Source organism: Arvicola amphibius, chromosome 2 (genome assembly GCF_903992535.2).
Source record: "Arvicola amphibius chromosome 2, mArvAmp1.2, whole genome shotgun sequence".
Lineage (NCBI taxonomy): Eukaryota > Metazoa > Chordata > Mammalia > Rodentia > Cricetidae > Arvicola > Arvicola amphibius.
Genome location: NC_052048.2, coordinates 13,745,499 through 13,767,432, shown reverse-complemented (window position 1 = coordinate 13,767,432; position 21,934 = coordinate 13,745,499). Strand labels below are relative to the sequence as shown.

Sequence of the window (21,934 nt, the reverse complement as noted above, 5' to 3'; positions counted from 1 at the left end):
GTGCCTAGAGGCCTTTCTCCTAGATTCCATCGAGCTGACAATATGAACAAGAGATCTCGCGGGAAGAACTAAAGTCTAGACGTGAAAGCAGAACGTGAACAAGCATTAGTCACTGAGGATTACGGCAAGGAGGAGAGTGATCAATGTCGAGGCCGCCTTGCCGTAGGCCTTTATGTAATAGACTCAACCAGCATAGATGTTTCTTCATTCAGTAGATGCTGAGAGCCCATGGAAGAATCCCAAGCAGGAGCCAGAGTCTGACCTGGCCGCCCTAAGCAAATATTATATGATAAATGAAATTCAGAATGGTCACTCTGGTTACCTACACTCACTGGCCATTATTATGTAACAACGTGTTGGCAAGGATATATACATGCCCTATACTGCAGATCTTACCAATGCCCCATCTGCAAGATGACTTAAGATGCGAGCCTTCTGGTACCATATTTGTTTGAGGGAAAAACGAAGGGAAATGAGGTTCTCAATCACACAAACAGTTCTTTATTCTTTTCCTTTTGTGTTGTTTACAGTGTCTCCCACAAACGAAGAGCCCCCATGGAATCATTGAACCAGAAGAACCTACTGGCAAGAATGAGCTTCTGAACAGAAGGCAAAGGCATCATGATAGCTTGCCTGTTGCCTGGCATTCAGTACTCACATCAGAAGAAAAGGGAGTAACGCTAAATGAGACAGAGAACTCGAGAACTCTGGCCCTGCTGAGGGGAAGGAAGTCTGAGGGAACACGCTGGGGTAAAGCCTAGGTTTTAAGTCTCATCTGTGGGGACACGCTTGAAGAATGGAGTAAGAGAAAACACATCAATGAGGAGGCTGTGTGTACGTGTGTGTGTGTGTGTGTGTGTGTGTGTGTGTGTGTGATAGAGTGGATCCAGCTGTGAACAGGGAGGAAGGAGGGAGGGCCATGATTGACATGGCTGGGAGAACCCTTCCGGTGGAGAAGGTAGCAGAGGAATGGACAGACGCGCTTATTCTACCCATTCCTTCTTAATGGCCAGGTTCCATTCCCAGGTGAGGTGGTCCTGCTTGTCGTCATCAGTGAAGAAGGACTTGTTGTGGTAAGTGCCTCGGGCCAACATGCCCTTCGGAGCTTCCTCCACTGGAGTGAGGAACTCGTACTCCTCTGGTCGGGGCCCGTAGCTGCCAACCATGAACGTAGCTTTATCCACTAGGGGGAAAGAACGGTCCATTAGTGTGAGACTCGGGCAACAGAAAAGCAAGCTGAAAATGGGGGATCCTAGAGCACAGCTTACACGGGTGTAAGTCCAAAGCAACAGTGCCCAAGCCTGGCCAAACAGCAATTTCCCTGGGGCATTTTTTAAAAACTAAGCCAGGTGTGTATGATTGCATTTCTGGAACCAGGGAGGTTGAGTCAGGAACTCAAGACCAAGTTTGGATATGTGCCCAGGATCTTGTCTTAAAGACCAAATAATCCCTTCGGACAGATGTATTCAAGCATTTTAAAACCCAAAATTCCTTTAAAAATGTGATTTACTTTGCCATTCCCCGTAATGGATACCAAGGTTCAGTAACCTGTGAGAGCCAAAAATCAGTCTTTAAAAAAGTATCAGAGTCGATTCTGATGATGAAGCCAGAGTATTAATCACTTAAGTCACTGGGGTGGCGGTGGTGGTGGTGAAGCCTCCACACAGGGCCATAGCAGATTGAACCACTAAAAATGGGCAGACAGTCAGGTCTCAGTCTCCCTCGGAGCTCTCCAGTTCTGCAGCACGTGGGGCCTTCTTTCTTTCCTTCTTTCTTTCTTTCTTTCTTTCTTTCTTTCTTTCTTTCCTTCTTTCCTTCCTTCCATCCATCCCTCCCTCCCTCCTTCCCTCCCTCCCTCCCTCCCTCCCTCCCTCCTTTCTTTCTTTCTTTCTTTCTTTCTTTCTTTCTCTATATAATGGACTTTAAGGACCCCTTGTCTGAAATCATTCTAAGGGTGTCTCAGTTGGAGGGGGTTACTGTACCATTTGGTGATCAGAATAGGTAGAATTTAGGAATTCAAATGTGAGATGGGAGGGGTCAATTGAAGAACCGGCTTGAGGGGACTGCTGGGTCTGGGTTCAGAACACCTGGACTTCAGAAGTTTAACCGGCAGCGAGTAGCTGCGGGGCAGGGTACAGCTGGCCTTGTAATTGCTACGCAGTTGGAGGCGCAGCTGCACACTTGCCACAGGCTGCTGGCCCCAGTGAGTCAGCACAGCCTCTGGGCTCAAAGGAAATAGCAAATTGAGCTGGGTTTTCATGAGACCAGGTATTAGCAAGCCAGTCAAAGTTTCTCAGGTCCTCGATCTTCTCTGGAATTTAATAGACTGATTTTTCTGTCCTGAAGTCATATCAAATTAATAATTTCTCCTGGCTCCTTTGTTGATTTGGGGGACTGGGCTATGTTATTTTGTGTACACTCCTGGTGCAGAAAGGAAGACAGGTCAGGAAGGCGTGTGCATGTGTCTGGATTAGGTTCCTGCCCAAGTGATGTCCAGAATAATAGCAGAGGGAAAATGTGGTTCAGTATTTCAATTATACTACTTTTTCTGCACCCTAGAAAGAAGTGTTTTCCCATTTCTTTGTTAAGAGATAAAACACCACCTCTCTGTCCCTCCTCTCAATGAAAACCCTGAGGCTCACCCCAACACACAGTCCTCGGGCAGGTTTTTCTTGTCTTTCTGTTATAGTTTTACACTGTAGACTGTTTGTGCTTTTGAATATTTGGTGTGTGTATGAGTGTGTGTGCGTGCGTGCGTGTGTGCATGCGTGTGTGTGTGTGTGTGTGTGTGTGTGTGTGCACACACATGCGCATGCACGAGCGTGCACACACAGGGCAGAAGTTGACCTCAGGTGTTCTTCCCAGGTAGTATCTGTCTTGTTTTGTTTGATACAGGGCTTTCTCACTGATCTCAAACTCACCAACTAACCTCTGCTGGCCAGCGAGTGATGCCCAGGGGCTCCCCAGTATCTGCATTTCCAGGCTGGGATTACAAATGCATGCCACCATACTGGCTTGCTTCCAGGGCTTCTCAGGCCTCAAACTTGTGTCTTCATGCAAACACTTTACTAAGTGGGTTATTCCTTCCACTTCTTCACCTTTGATGAGCACTTTATGACCTTTGCCTCAATTTATCTTGGTACCCCTCCCCATATATGAATGAGCAACAAACTTGAATTCCGGATTCTGAATGCTGAAGGCCAGTGGTTAGCCTTACCCGAACCTGGCATCCTAAATGCTGGTCTCAACGTCTAGGCCTGATGTACCGTGTAACTTTGCCTAGAGTGGCCGTGCCATCTGCCTATATCTTTAATCCAGCTCTCGTAAGCGTATAACCAAAGGTTGTTCAAAGCCTGGGGCAGAAATACCAGTGAGAAGTTTGGGGCAATCTTACCTTTCATCCCAGTCCGATACGTGTGCTGAACATACTTCAGGCCCGAAACAATATCCTTGTTCACCTGTGGGTCAGAAGCACCAAACAATTCAGATTAAAGACCCTTTCTGGTTTTTTTTTTCCTAATTTCCCCTGCCCATCCCATTTACTTAAATAGATTGAGTGCTCCTGTATTAAGTCAGTGTGTTTCTCTCAGAAAGTGGAGAGACCCAATCACAAGACTTCAAGTTGCCAATGCATGCTTAATATGCAGTATTTCTTGATTTAATTGCTTCTGGGGAGGATGCTAATTAAAAAATGTCTCAGTATTCTTCACCATCTCTCTCCCTCCTTAGTGGCTTGGGCAATAATTTCTAGCCCTCTCTCCTTAATGCTACTAGCAAAAAACACTGCCCTGGTCTCAGGGAAGGTTATAAAAATACCAATGGAAAATTCTATGTAAGTCTGTGGACACCATATCCCCAGAAATGCTCCACCTCGCCTATGAAAAACAAACAACAGGCAGAAAAGCAGTAATGGAAAAGCCAGGCCTGGGGGAGGCTGTGTAGCTGAGATCGGAATCTACAGGGAAGGCTGTGGTCACACCAAAACACCCACCCCATAAATAATGGATGAAGCCCACGGGTACCCGGCAGACACATCCAGGTTCTCTCACCACGTATGTTATCTCAGGACACTGTTGCTTTCCCTAGATACTCAGTGAAAATCCCCTGGAGGGAATGGAGCTGGAGGCAGCCTGGCATTTTTATTTTCCATGACTCACTGTACCTGGGCCTGAGCTGGGCTGCCCGTGAGTTTTTCACAGTGGTCGTGTCTATGCAAACAAGTTAAAGAGGATGCTGAGTCATGAGCCGAAGTGCTTGGGGAACTTTCACCAGCAGAAAAATTAAAGCACCTTCAATAATTTTCCCTGTCAACAATTTTGTCTCTCTCTGTACATATGGAGGGCGCAATAGTTAAAACCAAACTTCTAGGGCTGACATTCATTCTCCTGATGGTGAGACAGACACGCGTGAATCTCGTCACCTCGGTGCTCCCCAGAGAAACTGCTTCATAGAAACATATTTAGGGAAGAAAATAGATGGGTTTTTATATAGTACCCTCTTCTGCCCATGTCCCCTCTCCACTGGATCTCCCAACTCCCAAAGCAAGACGTTTTGGTTACAGGACACTGAAGACTGTGGAAGTCAGAGGTACTTCATGTCCTTAAGAGGCAGAGTTCGGGGGTGGGGACCCAAAGAATCACCCTAGGTCAGGGTTCCAGGGCAATGCCAACTTCAGGATAAGAAAGAGAACATGGAGAAAAACAGAATGCTGGAGGCTTGTAGGTGACTGGTATTATAAATGCGCTTTCTTTGAATGTTTGCCATGAAATGTCAGGAAAGATTTAAATTGTTTTGTAATTGCTCTTTACTGTGGTCTGGGCTCCTTCCGACTGCAGCTCCAAGCAGGGACAAGCTACAGGCTGACTCACCTTTGCTTGAGTAACAGAGAGAGAGATATTGATCTTGATGGAAACCAAGGCAAACCAGAAGCGGGCTGGACTCGAAGGGCCCTCTGTGTCTTGATTCACAGCCCTGACAGCACTAGACTCATCTATACCCATTGACCTCCCCTCATCTTCTTAGTCAGTCAAAATCTACTGGATGGATTCATTTGTAAACCCAAGTTTCCTAAACTAACAGCACAATAGTGCAAATGATTAACCACTGGACGGAGGGGAAGCCATTCTAGGTGCTTTAGATATGAGGCTTTCCCAACATCCCAGGGGCTCTGGTAATAAACACTGTGGCAGGAAGCAATGCCATCCACAGGTCAAACGATGGCTGTGTAGGTGTTAAAAATATTTACAGGATGAAAAGACCTTAAACATTTTAGCATGTGGTAGAGAGTTGCTGTCTGGCCACCTTGAATCATATCCTGCACCCAGGAGAAAGGTGGGCCCAGTGTGCAAACAGAGAGAACAGATGGAGAGTCCCCTGGAGAACATGACTGAGTGGGGCTGGGTGGCAGCCAAGGCAAGCAAACCCTGAACTTCAAAACAGTATGTGTCTCACTTATTTACTTCCAAGGTCCAGGTTATTTTTGGGGGAGCTGTAGTTACTCACTGGGATGTATGTCTATTCATGAGCTGGGAGCTTCCTCCTGGCTTAGTTTTGCTAGGTGATCTGCTCACCTGCTCTACAAATGCCACTGAAATTCCTAGCCACTCTGTAAGGGTCATGGTTCCTGGATCTGAAGGATAATTGAGCAGTTGGAGCATCCTGTTTTCTTCTCCTTTTCAATGAACCATTTATTTGTAACATATATCCACAAAGACTTACAAAGCTGCGTGACATAGTGGAAGGAAGAGGCACACACTTTCGGCTTGCCCTTGCTTGCTTAGGTTGTGTAAGGGAGAAATGGCACAATGCACAGTAGTGTGTGCCTCGTGGAAGTGTCGGGGCACTGAGACAGGGTGGTGGAGGAAGGAGAGGCTGAGGTGTCCTGGCAGGAAAGGTTCAGGAAGCGAGGGCGGATCCCCACAGGAAGAGCTCAGAGGTGAGAGCAGGTTATTTCAGACCCAAGCTGGGAAAAGGAGGACAGCAGCAACCACCACCAAAATCAGTAGTGACAAGAAGAGAGTACCAACACAATTGCACAAGAGACGGACAGTTAGAGCAAGCACATGTGGGAGATACTTACTTTGAAGTTAATTTTGACTCTATATTCAATACCTTCCTTTAGCACAAATGTTTCCTTTTTGAGGGCTTCGAGGTCACCTATGGAAGAGGGTTTAGAAAGTTAACATCCTCAGGAGCTGCTACATAAAGAATGAAAGCCAAGGTTCAGAGTCTTCTGCTGAGACCTTCTGGGTTGCATGATTCAAAAGGTTCTTAATTCAGATAGCATGTGAGATTAATGCGCACACACACACACACACACACACACACACACACACACCCCTATACTGCCTGGAATCTTATAGTCCAGTTATTAAAAAAACATAGTAACATGGTAAAGAGTTTTCCTAAATGTTTGAGGCTAATGCCAAAAATATACAAACTTTATGATTAGTTGTGAACATAAACCTTTTTTTCCCATAACTTCCAATTAGTCCTGATGAAGACAAATACTTTTTATTATTTGTCAGTAACAAAAAAGTGTCAATCAACCGACCACCCTAAAGGAAAGTGAGTTAATATCCTTTCTATTGAAAACTTCATGTATATCCATAGCCAGATGAAGATGTGAATGTTTTTCTTCAAGAAATATGAGAAAAAATATATAAGAGCATCAGCTATTGCTTTCATAAAATTCATATGTCTTCATTAGACTTTCCCTCCATCAATTCATATAATTGATATTATTATTATTATTGCCAGTTGGTAATATGTGGTATATTCCAGCTTTAAAAACTACTTTTAATTTTTATAATTATTTAACTAGGTTCTCATTTTAAGCTTATTGGACTCACATTTACAATGTCACATCATATTATTTTCCTTAAGGAAGAGCATTTAAATTGTAACAGCTTTAGGGTTTATAATCCTGAGAGCTGTCTTTAAACCCTGGGCCCTGCTTAGGGAGGCTATGACGCTTTGTTCTTTTCTCCATACATTTTTTGTAGCTCAATTGTATGGGCATGTACGTGTGTGTGTACATGTATGTACATGTATGCATGCATATATGAATGTATGTGCATATGTATAAGTATATGTGTGCATATGTATGCACGTGTGTCTATGTGTGTGCATATGTGTGTCTGTACATGTGTGTGTTTCACACAGCTTTGGATAAGGATTTCACTTCACAAACACGATTACATGGCTTCAGCTCAGCAGTTTTCTTCCCTAGGACAGAAAACCAGATTCGGGGTTTCAAAGACAGAGTTTCCAGGCGGTGTTCTCATCCTCTGGGCACGCCCTCAGCACTGCCTGACCTACACCTCCCGACTGACAGCTGTACCTAGCCACAGCACAGGCTGAGTCTGGGTGAGAGACAGCCTGTTTCTGTCCTGGAGAGATGGGGCAACGTGGGGCGGTGAGTGTGTGTGTGTGTGTGTGTGTGTGTGTGTGTGTGTGTGCGCCTGCGTGCGGTGTCTGCTCTACTGATTTCAGTTGAACAGGAAGCCTGTCTTCTCAGGCCCTGATTTCCTCCCTCTGACAGAAGAATCCATATAAGGTAAAGTGCACATGGCCTGTGAGCAGGAAGTTCCTGCCGTTGAACTAACAGCCCCAGAGTTGTGCTTTCCTTTGCTTTGGTGAAGCTCTGAACCTGGCAGCAGCCTGCCCCCTGCAGATCTACCTTTGATGCCCCTGATTTGGCTTCTGACCCTTTTCTCACCCCCTAGCAGGTGCCTATTCTTCCATGAAGACCCCCTTCCCTGTCTGTGCCCATCTCCTTGAGACCTGCCCAAGGAAAGAGCACAAAGGGGGAAATGAACACTTTTGTTTGTTTTTTGTAGGAGAACTTGTTTAAGGCATGGAACTTTAAGCTTTGAGTGTGTTGAGCAGGGGAGTATCTATTGTTACTCAGGTGGTCTTGGGGTGTTCCTCCCCTCAGCCATAGCTGGGAGGGGATTAGGGCCTTTTCTGGCTGTCAGACCATCTGAAAACTGCAGGCCCTGGCGGGTACAGTGTGTGTCCACATTTCCATCCGCAGTCTTTCCTGCGGGAACAGCTGCATCTTCCATGTAGAAACACAGAGAGGCGGTAAATGTCACACAAGTAGACATATCAAAGGTGAATAACTGGAGGCTGGGAGAAGGCTCAGTCAGGGACATGCTTGCCACGCAAGCATGAGGACCCGAGTTTGACCTTCTGAACCCATGGTAAAAAAATTTCAGAACTAAATAATCCCCCAAATAAATAAAGCTGGGCATGGTAGCCCTGGAGGGATGGAGGCAGGCAGATCCCCTCCCTGGGGCTCTTTGGCCAGACATACAAGCCCAAGTGAGAGACCACGAGCAATGACACCTGAGGTTAACGTCCGGCCTCCGCATGCATGTACACACATGCACTCTGCACTCTTCACATGCACATGAACTTGGAATCCTAATAGTATGCAAATACATACATGTGTATACACACAAGAGGTGTATAATTCTCAACTGCTCCATTGCATTGAGTCTGGAGCTGGATTTTTCATTAAACACAGCAAGCAGCGGACACTCAGAATGCAATGCTTTGCAGACTGATCCCAGCATGTATGATTCCAAGGGCCACCTTGATGGTTTCTCCAGAGGGGATTGGGGACAAAGTTTTCCTTGTGACATATTAGACCCCTCTGAACAGTAGGGATGAGTTCACTTACCAGTAAGGTCCATGGTGATTGGTCCTGGCGCACTGTCACAAACAAGGCTAAGCCGGGTGACAGTCACGTTGGGGACTGTTGGGTCTGTAGGAAACATAGACAGAGAAAACATAAGTATAAGGAAAGGGCATGTGTGTGGTGTGTATGGTGTGTTTGTGTATGTGTGTGTTTGTGTGTGTTTCAAGTTGTGGAAAGGGAAGAGACTATAAAGAGAAAATGACTTCTCTATGTGGAATAGCAATAGAAATAGTCACTGTGTTTAGCTTTGATCCTTATAGAAATGGCAGAATTGTGATCTTTCTAATTCAGGAATTTGCATACTTTTATATCAAGTTGACACAAGCTAGAGTCGTTTTGTAAGAGTGACCCTCACTTGAGAACTTGCCGCCACCAGAATGGCACACGGACAAGCCAGTGGTGTATTGTCTTCATTGATGATTGCTGTAGGAGGGCCTAGCTCGTTATGGATGGTACTTCCCCTGGGCTGTTGCTCCTGGGTGCTATAAGAAAGCAGGCAGAGACCAAAGGTGGTGGAGGCGCACACCTTTAATCCCATCACTTGGAAGGCAGAGGCAGGCAGATCTCTGTGAGTTCGAGGTCAGCCTGGTCTACAGAGTGAGTTCCAGGACAGCTTGAAAAAATAAAACAAAAAGAAAAGGCAAAGAAAGGAAAAAGAAAGCAAACTGAACAAGCCAGGAGGAACACGCTAGTAAGCAACCTTTGTCCATGACTTTTACATTAGTTCCTGCCTCCAGGTGCTCGCCTTGAGTTCCTGGCCCGACTTCCTTTAGTGACAGATTATGACTGTGGAAGCATGAGACAAATAAATCAACCCCTTTATCCCAAGATGCTAACTAAGACACAGACTTATCTTAATTATAAGTCTCAAATATCGAGACACTGTCTACTCAGGCCTTGTCGCCATATTTTGTTCTGACAGTGTGTGTGTGTGTGTGTGTGTGTGTGTGTGTGTGTATCAGAGACAGACACACACACACACAAACACATAGACAGAGGAAGAGGACTAGTTAAGAAACACCCCCAAAAGAGATAAGAACCTAGGGGCTGATGGAGACCAGAATACGATGTAGTTGTGGTCTGAAATTCTAAGTGCTTTTTGTGGGTGAGTAATTTTTGTCTGCCTCACCTGTGACTCTCACACAGTCTACAGAGAAGACTTAATTATATAGCCTACGACCTTAGACAGCACAAATAAATAGTGCTCATCCACCTCACCGTGTAGCCCTTGGCTTCCGACGGTGGGTGACAGCTGAGCGTGTCTCACTGGAGGCCCTGCCCTGCCCCTCCCCACGCGCACACACCTGCTACCACAGGAACGTCTCCCAGCAGTGTTTTCTTGTACTTGGTTAGGCTCTCGTCGTCTTTGTCCATCTCCTGCAGCTCCTTCAGGGACTTCTGAGGGGGGGGCTTATAATTGAGCTTGCTGTCCAGGTCATCGTCTCCCTCCTCCAGCTGGGGCTGTGCATCCTTCTCGGTCATCTTGATTTCTCTTTATTTCAGAGATAGGATGATGGTCCGTTAGCCAGTTGGGTTGCTATTGGTGCTACCCTTGCCTTATTGGAGGTCTATATGCATCAGGGAATCTTTAAATTGTCCCTCAGCACATTTCATGAAACATGTAATCTTCCCAGCTGTTTCTCTGACTTAATTTTTCTTTGTAGAAACAAAACTATATAAATAAACAACTCACTTGTGAACAATACACTCTAGTGAAGAAGCATAGTGAACAGTCCCAATGACCAATCATTCTTGCTCTTTTTGCTCCATTGCTGTTCCCAGTATATAGTCTGAGCTATGGACCTTACAGACACAGGCAGGGCATCTGCGCTCAAATGGTTGGTTTCTTCTCATGAATTTATTCTTTCATTGAATATCAGTCAGATCTTGAAGGTGACACTTGGGGAAACACAGACCTCTGACACCTGCCTGAGATATATGAATGGGCCCCTTCCCACACTGCTATGACTTGAGGGCAGATACTGGGTCCTAGGTTTTCCTTGAGTTCACACCCCCACCCCATAACATGTATGTAGCCCTGCATTTTATAATTTTCATTGACTGATTTATTTCACTGTGTATCCTGTGTTTTTTGGACATGCCACCAAGTAGCAAAGGGATCAAATTCCTCTCGGCAAAATCGTAAATGCAAATACGTTATAAGGGACCTTCTTTAATCTTCCCATTTCTTTGAGTCCTTACTATATTTTTCTATATTTCTAGTAATCCTGTGCTGTCTATACACTGCAGGTTAGCTATGAGTGTGGTCTAATGGAAAAATCATAAACTTACTTAAAAGATAATGAGATTTGTTTTTGAAAAAAATTTCAACTTGATGATATGACTCGTTCATGAAGTTTACACGTGGTGACATTGTATAAAAGTGTCAACAGGTTAGACGCATCTACAAGGTCTCCTACGGGTGGACCACGAATCTTAATGTAGACATTAACTTGAGGGGTGGAAAGAAAACTGAGGAGGAGATCTAGTAAGATTATCCTCATGTGAGTGATGGTGAGCATCTGTAGATACAGATTTTCACAGCCCAAAAGTTAAGAGGTAAAATAGTCCAGTTCTCACTGAATCATTGGGAATCTGAGAACTGATGGTTAAGAGACTCGTTTCTGGTCACGTAGCAGTGAACTCGGCAGTGTGTGGCTCACATAGCGGTGAACTCGACAGTGTGTGCCTGGAGGTAAAGGGAGGTGCTGCTTGGGAGATGCCCGGGCAAGAATGTCAAATTTCTCCTCTCCTCTTGCCCATAGGCACAGCCTTCGTTTCTCATAGTCTCAAACCTAGAAGACATTATGTATCACATCTCATCCAGAGTGACACGGTGGACGTCTGGGAATTCTCTGGGAATGAGGAAATGTATGGCCCAATTTGATAGTAGTTCATATGTTACTCATATGACAAGAAGAAAAATAATTTGGGATAGAGATGAACTAAAGCAAATTTGATGGAACAAAAGAAAGAAATGGCTGGGGAGTATGAAGAAAGGATGAAGAAGAGGTTGAAACAGAGGAAGGGAAAGACACGAGGGACCTCCTCATTCTTCTTCATCTTCCAGCGAAACATCAGGCCAAGCACCAAAGCCCTGTGTAGCTCTGAAAGCCACATTGCAATGCCCAGGACCGTTTTCCTACACAGAAAGGAAGCATGTAGGGTGGCTCTTCTGATAACCCTGTCTCACTTGAACCACGGTATCACCTCACTCAAAGCCAAGACTCCAGAGATAAGCAGGGAAAGCATAGTGACTAATCCAGCTCATATCCCAAACAACATTCAGAGAAAAAAATAGAATGAACTGGTAGGAAAAATAAAGAAGGATGCAGTGGGTGGATCTCGTAATCTGGGGGCAATTTAAGGACATGCTTCAAGGGGCAGATGAAGAGCAAGCTGGATTAGATGAATCGGAAGAAGCAGAGTCTCATCTGGCGGCCATAGCAGCTTAGCAGAAGAGCATGGTAGTGAGTCCCCAACCTACTGGATAGAGAAGCAGGCTATTTACAAGGACAAGGGTGGCCCAGCGCACAGGAGAGAACCTTTGGGAATGTATCATTCTGTCCCAACAGCTCCCCACTGAAAGCCTAGCCATTAGATGGTGACATCGCGCCCATTCATGAGTTAAGGATGACCTCATTAGCTTGCAAGAGCTGTGATTCTTCAGCTTTAGATTCCAGTTCTTGAAAAGAGTAAGAGAAAGAGGGAAGGGGAAGGAGAGGGAGAGAGGGGAGAAAGTGAGGGGTGGGAGAGGGGGAGAGAGAAGGAGAGGGAGGGCGTGAGGGATGGTCTGCCATAAGACTTGTAAACTTCTAACTGTGACCTTTGCCAAATCAATTCTTCCATCATCTTCCATCTTATTATTAAATCTGACAAAATTTAAATTTTCATAATTCATTGCAACCATAGACATTTCATAAAACCAAGACAACTTTTTGAAGAAGTTGAAGTGGGGAGGACAGTGTGCAGTGTCTGGAATTGATGCAATAAAAGTGGGCATTTCAGAGCCGATTACAATAATTTGACATAATCATAGCATAAGAAAAAGATATGAGACCCGCTGATCCGAAGTTCCTCACTGTGGAAAGATGATTATTATGGTAATACACACAAAATAACTGCAAAGGCAACACTCAGCCGAAACCTTTTAAGCAAAAAAGAGGTTAAGACTTGTCAGTGGGCAGCCAGGGCTTACAAAGGCCTTCACTTTGGAGCATGTTGACATGTACGGTGCTGGTCAGAGGCATGGAAGGAAGGGAAGCTGGTAACTTCCATCACACTCAAGAGACCTAGATGGTTGATTGGTGGTCCTTCTCTTTTGGGACATGGCGGGACCCTTAAAACATGTGATAAGTAGGAAGTGAGAGATGATCCAGTCGCTATGAGTGCTGTCTGCCCTTCCAGAGGACCTGGTTTGGATTCCCAGCTCCTAGGCTGCTCATAACCACCTGTAACTCTAGTTCTGGAAGGTCTGTCACCCTCTTCTTGCTTCTGGGGTCCACACACAAACGTGTGCAAAAGAGTCATAAACATAAAATAAAAATAAGCAACTCTTGAAAAATATGACAAACATCATGGTCTTTAGTCCAAAGAGAAAAAGAATAGAGAAAGATATGATTTTTTATTCTTTTAGCTCATAGACTCATGGATTCTGAAGCCCTTCATAATCTTTTGTTTTGCTTTGTTTTTGTTTGTTTTGTTTTTCAAGATAGGGTTTCACTGTTTGAGCTCTGGCTGTCTCCTGGAACTCACTTTGTAGACCAGGTTGTCCTCGAACTCACAGAAATCTCTCTGCCTCTGCCTTCTGGGTGCTGGGATTAAAGGCATGTGCCACCACTGTGTGGCCTGGCCTGCCCTTCATAATCTTTATCACGGTCTAAGAACTCCAGGTTGGAAATGTGACCTTGGCCCTATAACTTCTGGTGAATGCAGTACAGTTAATTGCTACAGAGGAAGTTCTTTCCCCCTCCTCCCCTAAGGCCCTGCCGGATCCTTGAGATTAAACCTCAAAGTCAGGACTGAACTTCTTGACCCCAAATGTTGGATATACAGAAGCGGAGGACATCAGGTACTATCCACGTCTCATGAGTGTGGGCTTGTGGTGAGACTGTGCCATCCGGGGCTGTTTATCTCCACACTAAGCAACCCCATCACATATGGAGGTTGGTTCTGCCTCCCTCAAAGTGAACTCTGTGGGCACATAGTTCAGCCTTGAGGACCCTATGTTCCTTGTCTTGAGAGATGGGGACCAGGGCACGTGGTCTCTAGATGGCCCACTAGTCCCAGCCTCTCTCTGCAGGTTGTCTCCCTTCAGTGTGAAGCTGAGCTACTCTTTACTAACTTTACCTCATTTGTGAATATGAATGAGAGAACAATGCCAGCATTTAACTCTTTAAATTTCATATGACTTTCCGCAAGCTGCTACATTCTGAATTTTATTTAACTTGCTTTTGTCCCCCTCAGATGTAAATCATTTTTCTTTACCTGAAGCTCTTTGTGTCACAAAGACTATCATAGAAACAGCCGCAAGCAGTTACTGGGCTGTTCTGAGTCCAAACTTAGTGATTCCACACTCGGTGCAGCCCATGGACTATTGAAAGGAACTACCAGGCATGGTGAGGGAGCTTCATGTTACAGAAACAGAAAAAAGCAGGAGAAAACAGTAAACACAGCTTAACCTCAGGCTAATACACACACATCTGGCTGTTGATATAGCTTCATATGAGTTGTTGGCCACAAAAGAAATTAGATTCTACATTTGTAGGAAAGAAATCTTGCCCCTGGTTAACTTAGCCAAGTGATCTTCATGTTTGATAAAATGTGGGCTCAAAAAAGGTGGGACTACTTGAAGCTTGGCTTTGCAACAAACTTCTTACAGGCCCTAAGCGAGCTTCTAACATCCGCCAGGGATGAAGGAAAACTGGTCCTCCCCCATAGGACTGAAAGGGGGGAAGAACTGGCCAGGAGATTATTAATGCATATTAATAAACATTAATCCCTTTCCTCTTCTCCTCCCTTGCTGGCCTTGCTGACACTGTGTGTTTTGTGGTATGTAACTGCCTAAGTGCCGAAAGCTTGCCCTGCGTACAAACTGATCCTGTCCAGACCTTTCTCCTCAATTTGTAGTCTGCTTTTCTAAGGAGTAAGGAAGAGAGCCAAGGTTCAGGGACTTCTGAGGGTTGTTTATAAGTGGAGTCTAATGTAAAACTACAAAGATAACTACTGTATTTCTTTAGAAATACCTCGCAGTAACAATTTCATCTTAGACTTTGTTTAGTGAGCTTTTGCCTGACCAAAGCCCCCGTTCACTCTGAACAATGAGTCGGTGGATACAGAGCAGTGGATGGAGAAACTCCCTCTGGCTCTGAAGCAAAATGCAGGGGCGATTCAGCTAGGTTGAAAGGCTGGGTCTCCTGGGGTGTTACCCTGCACATCTGAGTCACTACAAGGAAGAAGTAGCAACTAGAGAAAGGGAGAGAGGTGTGGAGGTGGGGAGGGATAGGAGCAGGGGATTTCCTGCAGTAGGGCCCAGAACTCTCTGAAAACTGCATGTCTCACAGCTAATCAAGGCTCTTCAGGCTTTGATGCTGCTGCCTGGTCTCAGAAGACCCCAGATTATCTTGCGGGACATCCACAAGGCCTCTTGGTTGCTCCTTGGAATCATCCCCAATCCTTCAGTATTCCTAGCTGCATGGAAGATTTGGCCCTTCCTCAGCATTGAAAGGCCATTCTCTACCAAGTCAGCTGCTTGGACATTCCAAACTCAAAACTAGATGAGAAGATCCAAGCTAGCAACTGAGAGGGACCCTTCTTGAATGCTGCACTGAAGGTTCTCATGTCCAGAAGGGGACGTAGTTCTTAAACCGAATTCCCTATTTCTCTATTTTCAAAAATCCACCCCCCCACCCCGACACCAGGCTTCCCTTTTTTTCCAGACCCGGTCGCACTGTGTAGCCCGGGCAGTCCTGGAAGTCACAGAGAAACCCCTGCCTCTGCTTCCCTAATGCTATGATTAAAGGTGTGAACCACGGCTCCTCCAGAAACAGAGTTTCACCTTTCCCTTCCCGAGGGAGAGGGAAACGGCTTATTATTTCCTGCCTCTGCATTCCTAGCATGCTTCTCCAGCCCTGGTTTTTTTTTTTTTTTTTTTTTTTTTTTTTTTTTTTTTGGTGCAGAAGGAGATAAGACTAAGATTTACGGTGCTTCTCCAACTGCCCACCCTGCGACACCCTTCTTTCACAGATAATACTTTAAAACAGTCTTCAAAGGTAGCTGTGCTATAGAAGCCATGACTAGGCAAAAAACAAAAAACAAACAAAACAAAACAAAAAAACTAGCCTTGAGTAACACAACATATCCCCAAGGTTTTGAATGAATGAAACATTAGAAGTCAAAGACAGTTTCACGGCCGGTCGAACTTAGGTTATCGGACCCCTGAAGCTTCAAAGACCTGGTAGAGTTTTAGTCAGTCTTGGTTGAGGAAATCAAAGCATTATCAACAGAGAACAAATTGGTAAGAGCTTGCTGTATGGCAGAAAGTAGCGATGATGGTCCAGGAGCAAGTGAGACCTGAGACCTGCCACTGTAGGCTCTGCATAAGACTCCAGTCCACCATCCACCAGCACAGTTCATAACAGAGCGTGCTGCCCCATTAATGAAGGCACTCTATACATGGGCGTAGAGAAACCCTCTTCCATGGACGTTTCCTAAGGCTACCATTTCCTTCACCCTACCGGCTACATGACTTCAGTCGAACTACCAAACACTTCCGTGACTTAGTAATCGTCTCCATTTGCTCAGTATGAAAATGTTGAGTTTCCCAATACCAAGCTTGGCACACAGAGGGCTCTGAGCCAAGGCTGGCTGTCTTCTCTCTGCATAATTTTCTCCCCACAGGACTCCTCCTTCCTGCTAGCTGAAGTTAGTCACATATTATATTCCCATAAATTCTCCTCAGAATAACTCTGTTGTTCCGAGCTTCCAGCGCAAACAACGCTGCGAGACTACTCAAGAGTCTTTCTCCCTAGGGACAGACCCATGGTCCCCAAAATGGCGAGGGACCAAATTCCAAGGGCTGGGAGATGCCCATGAGGCTGAGGCCGCTTAGCCATGGTTGTGGCTGTTCCTCACCGGCTGAGTCTGGGCCATGGAGATAGAGAGGGGATCATTGGGTCTATCAGAGACTCGGGCCTCCCAAAAGAATAAGCTGACTTTGCCACTACACTGTGCTGTGTTTGAAACTGGCAGGGAAATACTCTTAGAAATGACAAGATGAACGGCACCTGCTGGTGATCAGTTCTGAGCCAACAGGTCACCACCGATCTCTTCTTGAGTCCTCATGTGAGGATTCCATGTGCCAACCCTGACTTCGGGAGGCTCTTGTCTTTGTGAACAAACGCTTTGGGAGCCTTCCTGTAGTCTATGTCTCTCACTGGCAGTGAGGAACTGCTCAGGGTTTCTCTCAGTCACATCACAACTTACCCCAGATGGGGGGGACATTAGAACAGGCTGCCTGGGAGGTGATAAGGAGAGGAAGGCCTGTCAAGTCATCCTGAAAGCACTTCTAATGAGGCCAAAGTTCAGACCATGACAGCCCGAAGGCCCACTGACCCTGCTCATGGTTGAGCCCTCTTAGCTTCTCCTAGCCTCTCTCTCTCCAACACCCTTCTCTGTATCTTTGGGCTCCCTTTAGCTCTCCCTGGTGTGAAAGGCTGTTTTGTTTTGGGCAGTAACCGTGACTATGTTTCTGCCCATCCCATTGCAGGAATTTAATCCCCTGCTTTTGCTAATGCCTTAGTACTTGACAGCTTAGAACCATATATTTTTTTTTTTTCTCTTCTCAAACATTCTCTTTAAAGTGTGCTCAAAAACAGGAAACCGCATAACCCCACCCCGGCACAACCCATTATCCACCAGCACAGTGCATATCAACGTGGAGGTACAGCTTTTCTTTTCCTGAGCTTGGTAAATTCCAGCTCCTGCCAGGCTAGGAAACAGCTCAGCGCACCGCCCCCGCCCCATCCCAGGTATTCCCACAGCCCTTCTCTAGAACATTCTCACAGCAGGGTACTCGCCTACCTCCTCCAGCTTGTCTACCAGTCCCAGCCCTGACTTCCCCTTTTCTGCTCCAGCGGTCTCTTAGCACTTTCTTATCATGAAGTTTGTTTTAAAGAACCAGCCTTCTTAAAAAACCAGCGAGAGCTCATCTGCTGCAGGGCAGGCGCATGGTTCCGAGATTTCCTGCATGGCTCTGCGCCCTCCTGCAGCCTCCCCCACCTCAGGCATTCAACTTACATTCAGGGCTTCGCGTCTCTGTACCTCTGCCTGTCAACTCTGACTTCTGAGTACTGGCAGTTAGAACAGGAAGGAAGTTAGTGAGAGAGAGAGAGAGAAAAAAATGTTTTAAACCTACTTGAAGAGGAAACCCTGGGCTGTCTCAAATCCTGTTCCTTTGCACTGCCTATCTTCCGATCAGCCAGCTCCGAGCAGCATTCTTGACAATTAATGACACATGTGGAGCGAGCCAGCCCATGTGACATGGGACGCATGAGTGTGCATGCTGGGGGTGGTCCCCATAGCTATGCGTGCTATGAATAACTGTGCGTGCGTGTCTAAAAGCCGTGATCTTAGGGAGATACGTGGAGCCCCCAAACAATAGTAATAAATTTGTAGAGGCTTTGGTACACACGCCTAACTTCTGCCTCTACAGGGCCCCCGCCGGCTTTCTTTGTTTTCTTTCTTTTTTTTTTTTCCTGGTAAGACAATTTGTTGGTAGGAAATGCAGAGAGGAATTCTGAATGTTAAATGTATATACTTGGTGCTAAATATTTTTTTCAGACATTTTTGGAGCTTTGTTTCCTGGTTCTAGTTTTAAGATGTTGCTGTGTATTGAGCCACAAACCTTCAAGTGAAGTAAGCAAAAGCAAAAACAAAACAACAAAAATCCTGCTGCCATTGGCTATATCCAGGAATGCAGATTTGCAAAAGAAAATTCAACTTCATTAATTCATCATCTAAGGCAGAAATCTGTGATAATCACATATATGCTAAAATTGACTTTGCTGCTATTTGAGGAAATGGTTTGTGAAGTCATGTAAATGAGAACAAGCTGCCAAGGCCATATGCAAACCTTTTGAGGAAACAGTGGTAGTGATCTGTACCTCACTGACTCTCCACGCTCCTATGACCACAGTCAAAACTGCAGGCTCATTTATACTAAGATTTCAGTCGTCAGTATTGTATCTATACACTTAGTGCTTGCTACCTTAATACAGTCACTTGAAGAAACAGCATTAATTCAGTCTTCATCCAAGTTTAGTGGATGCTGCCTGTTCTTAGGTTTATTTTGAAAGTCACTGCCAGGGATTGCATTTGCCCTTAGGGTAATTAGAGCTGGAGCAGCCGGCCAAGGAGATGGTGGTCAGCCATCCTGAGAACATGGACTAACCTGGAAAAAGTATACGAGGGAAAGCAGTGGGGGTTGAGGGTGGGTGCTGGATAGTTTAGGGCGCTTGAGCAAGCTATATGCATTCAAGAGGAAGGAACCTCAATTGGAGAAAAAAAAGCTTCCATAAGACTGGGATGCAGGTAAGCCATATAGGACGTTTTATTAATTAGTGATTGGTAGGGGAGGGCAAAGTCGACTATGGGTGGTACCACCCCTGGGCTGGTGGTCCTGGGTTCTATAAAAAAGTGGGCTGAACAGAGGGCAAGCAAGTAAGCCATGCTCCTTCCTGACATCTACATCAGCTTCTGCCTCCAGTGTTTTTTTCTTCCCCGTTTGGATTCCTGCCATGACTTCCCTCAATGACCTACTATATGTAAGCTAATTAAACGCTTTTCTCCCCAAGGTTTTTTTTTTTTTTTTTTTTTTTTTTTTTTTTTTTTTTTGTTCATGGTGTTTTATCTCAGCAATAGCAACCCTAACTAAGACAGTGTGCATGCCTGAAATCCAGCAGGCCAAGTCAAGAGGCTCTCAGATTTGAGGTCAGGCCTGGGCTACATGGCTTCATAGTAAGGCCATCTCACCAGTAATAAAAAAACAAACAAATAAATAAGCACCAAACACGAGAATAGTACATAATTAAATTCAACCAAATTAAGAAAACCCCCAGACAGAGCCATTTTATAAATTTCAAGATAATATGTAGGTAGAAGATCACCCATTAAACACAGTAGATAGCTGTACATTGATAAAAATGCTCTCTAATTGGAGCTAAGACCCCACTCAACAAAACAAACAGCATGCCAAATACTGAAAACATAGTTAACTTTTCAGTGGTGGTAAAGTCATGGTTACTGGAGCAGAATCTACGGTGATTCATTTACTAAACCATCATCATCCCAAACAACAATCTTTAACAGTTGGTCTTTTACCCACAGAGAAGTCCAGTCTCTACCCTTCATCAAGAAAACTTCTCTTTGGAACTGATAGAAACCACTATGGATAGACCACCACCAATCAAAATGCAGACTTGTGGAGCCCAGATCAACGAATACAAAATACTCCCACATCCGAGGCTCAGAAAACATTGCAGAAGAGGGTGTGGAAAGGTTCTAAGAGCCAGATGATGTGGGAGTTTGCTGTGAGACTGTATCTCCTAGTAATGTCAGAACCCACACCCATGAAGTCTCACAAACATGACTGCCTGAACACGAGCTGGACAAGGACAACACCGATGGACATGCCAAAGTGGACTGGAAAACCCACAAGAACTCTCTGCCCTACACAGAGGACTCCAGGCAACCGAGGAAGGCTGGGAGTGGGAGAGGTGATCTTCCCCAAGGAAGAGCACACTAATTAGTTGCCTAGTGCCAATACAGCCCTGAAAACATCATGCAAGTAACATTATACAGAGCAAGCTGGTTATATTTAGGAATATATATATATTCATGTATATATATGTGTGTGTGTGTGTGTGTGTGTGTGTGTGTGTGTGTGTGTGTATGCATGTGGTAATAATGGGAAAAAGGTCAAGTATTTGAATGTGTGTTTTTATGGGGAGTGGTAGTGTTTGGAGGCAGGGAAGGAAAGAGAGAAATGTTGTAATTGTATTCTAATTTCAGAAATGAAAAAAATGTATATGATTTACCCAGAAGAAAAAGAGGGGCATATTTATTCATTTGATACTATTTGCTGGGTATTTCTCTTCCAATCAGTGTTGGGGTACTGAGGTACAAGAAAATCAAACCTCTGCAGTGTGGGGTAACTTACATTCTCAAGGGGAGACAATTAAAGAATAAACAATACATTAACAGAATAAAGCAGACTTAAAACTTTGCAGTGGTGGGGGTCAGGGTCTACTTGAGCACACCCATTTCCTGTGTGAAGAGGGCCAATACCACGAGTTAGGCCTGACTGTCCCTGTTAAGCTGAGCCCAATATGTTCTGGTAGTCTGTGTTACTGGAGCACTTTAGGGAAAGATATCAGAAGGCAAAAGCTGTAGACTCCGTATGATCTATGTAGTCTCTACACCACCCTTGGAACACAGAGAAATTCATAATTTTTATCAAGTTTTCAGAGGAGTCTACAACCTTGAAATAGTAGCACCTACTAGGTCAATCGTCATTTTGATGATACAGTCTCGGAAATTGTCCTCCCATGCACAAACGCTAGGGGTTCCAGGAAACTGGTAGGACCTGTGAAGAAGTTGTGGGAGTCATTTACCCCAGGTGACCTCTGCCTGTGTTTCTCTGTGGCAGGTCATTCTTTTATTTACCAGAGGAGAAAATGGAATAGATTCCTTCAAAAGGATTGAAACAGCAGACACTGCCCTTCCAGCCCTTGCTGGGAAGAATTAGTTATTCACCAAGGCTCCCTTCCCCGGCTGCCTTTGTGGTAGGAGGATCTCTGTTTCAGCATACAGGCAGGCTAATGCCGAGTGACACCACTAAACTTTACAAACCTGCTTAAGAATTTTCAGAAGAACGACAAAACCCTGGAAGCGGTCCAGCTGTTTCAAGGGTATAGGACAGAAAGGTGAATCCAGAGAAACCTTGCATAGGGTCATACTTTTGGCAAGGGCCTCGGAAAGTGTTGACCCTGCCCCACCCCCACCCCGCTGGCTGCTGACACAGCAATGATTTTGCACAGACATGTTTCTTAAAGGACATGAAAAAAAGCAGGCAGAGAAGGCTTTCTGCTCTAACCTCTGCCTGCTGTGAAGTGTGTCCATACACACCCGTCTTGGAATGGGGGGAGGAAGGCTGCTTCTGACCACACT

General features: G+C 45.2%; 1 protein-coding gene across 2 annotated transcripts; it reads right to left on the bottom strand.

Annotated features, from left to right (window-relative positions):
* Window positions 1-478: 478 nt before the first annotated feature.
* Window positions 479-18,241, bottom strand: Arhgdib (Rho GDP dissociation inhibitor beta). Of its 2 annotated transcripts, none has more exons than XM_038319142.1 (6): window positions 18,123-18,241; window positions 10,012-10,199; window positions 8,690-8,773; window positions 6,080-6,156; window positions 3,395-3,458; window positions 479-1,183 (listed from the first exon to the last, which is right to left on the bottom strand). In XM_038319142.1, the coding sequence occupies exons 2-6, from the start codon at window positions 10,187-10,189 to the stop codon at window positions 984-986; spliced, it is 603 nt and encodes a 200-aa protein (XP_038175070.1). In that variant the 5' UTR covers window positions 10,190-10,199; window positions 18,123-18,241; the 3' UTR covers window positions 479-983. The 2 variants fall into 2 exon arrangements, with proteins under 2 accessions (XP_038175070.1, XP_038175069.1); XM_038319141.1 differs by lacking the exon at window positions 18,123-18,241 and adding an exon at window positions 18,005-18,061.
* Between the last annotated feature and the right edge of the window lie 3,693 nt (window positions 18,242-21,934).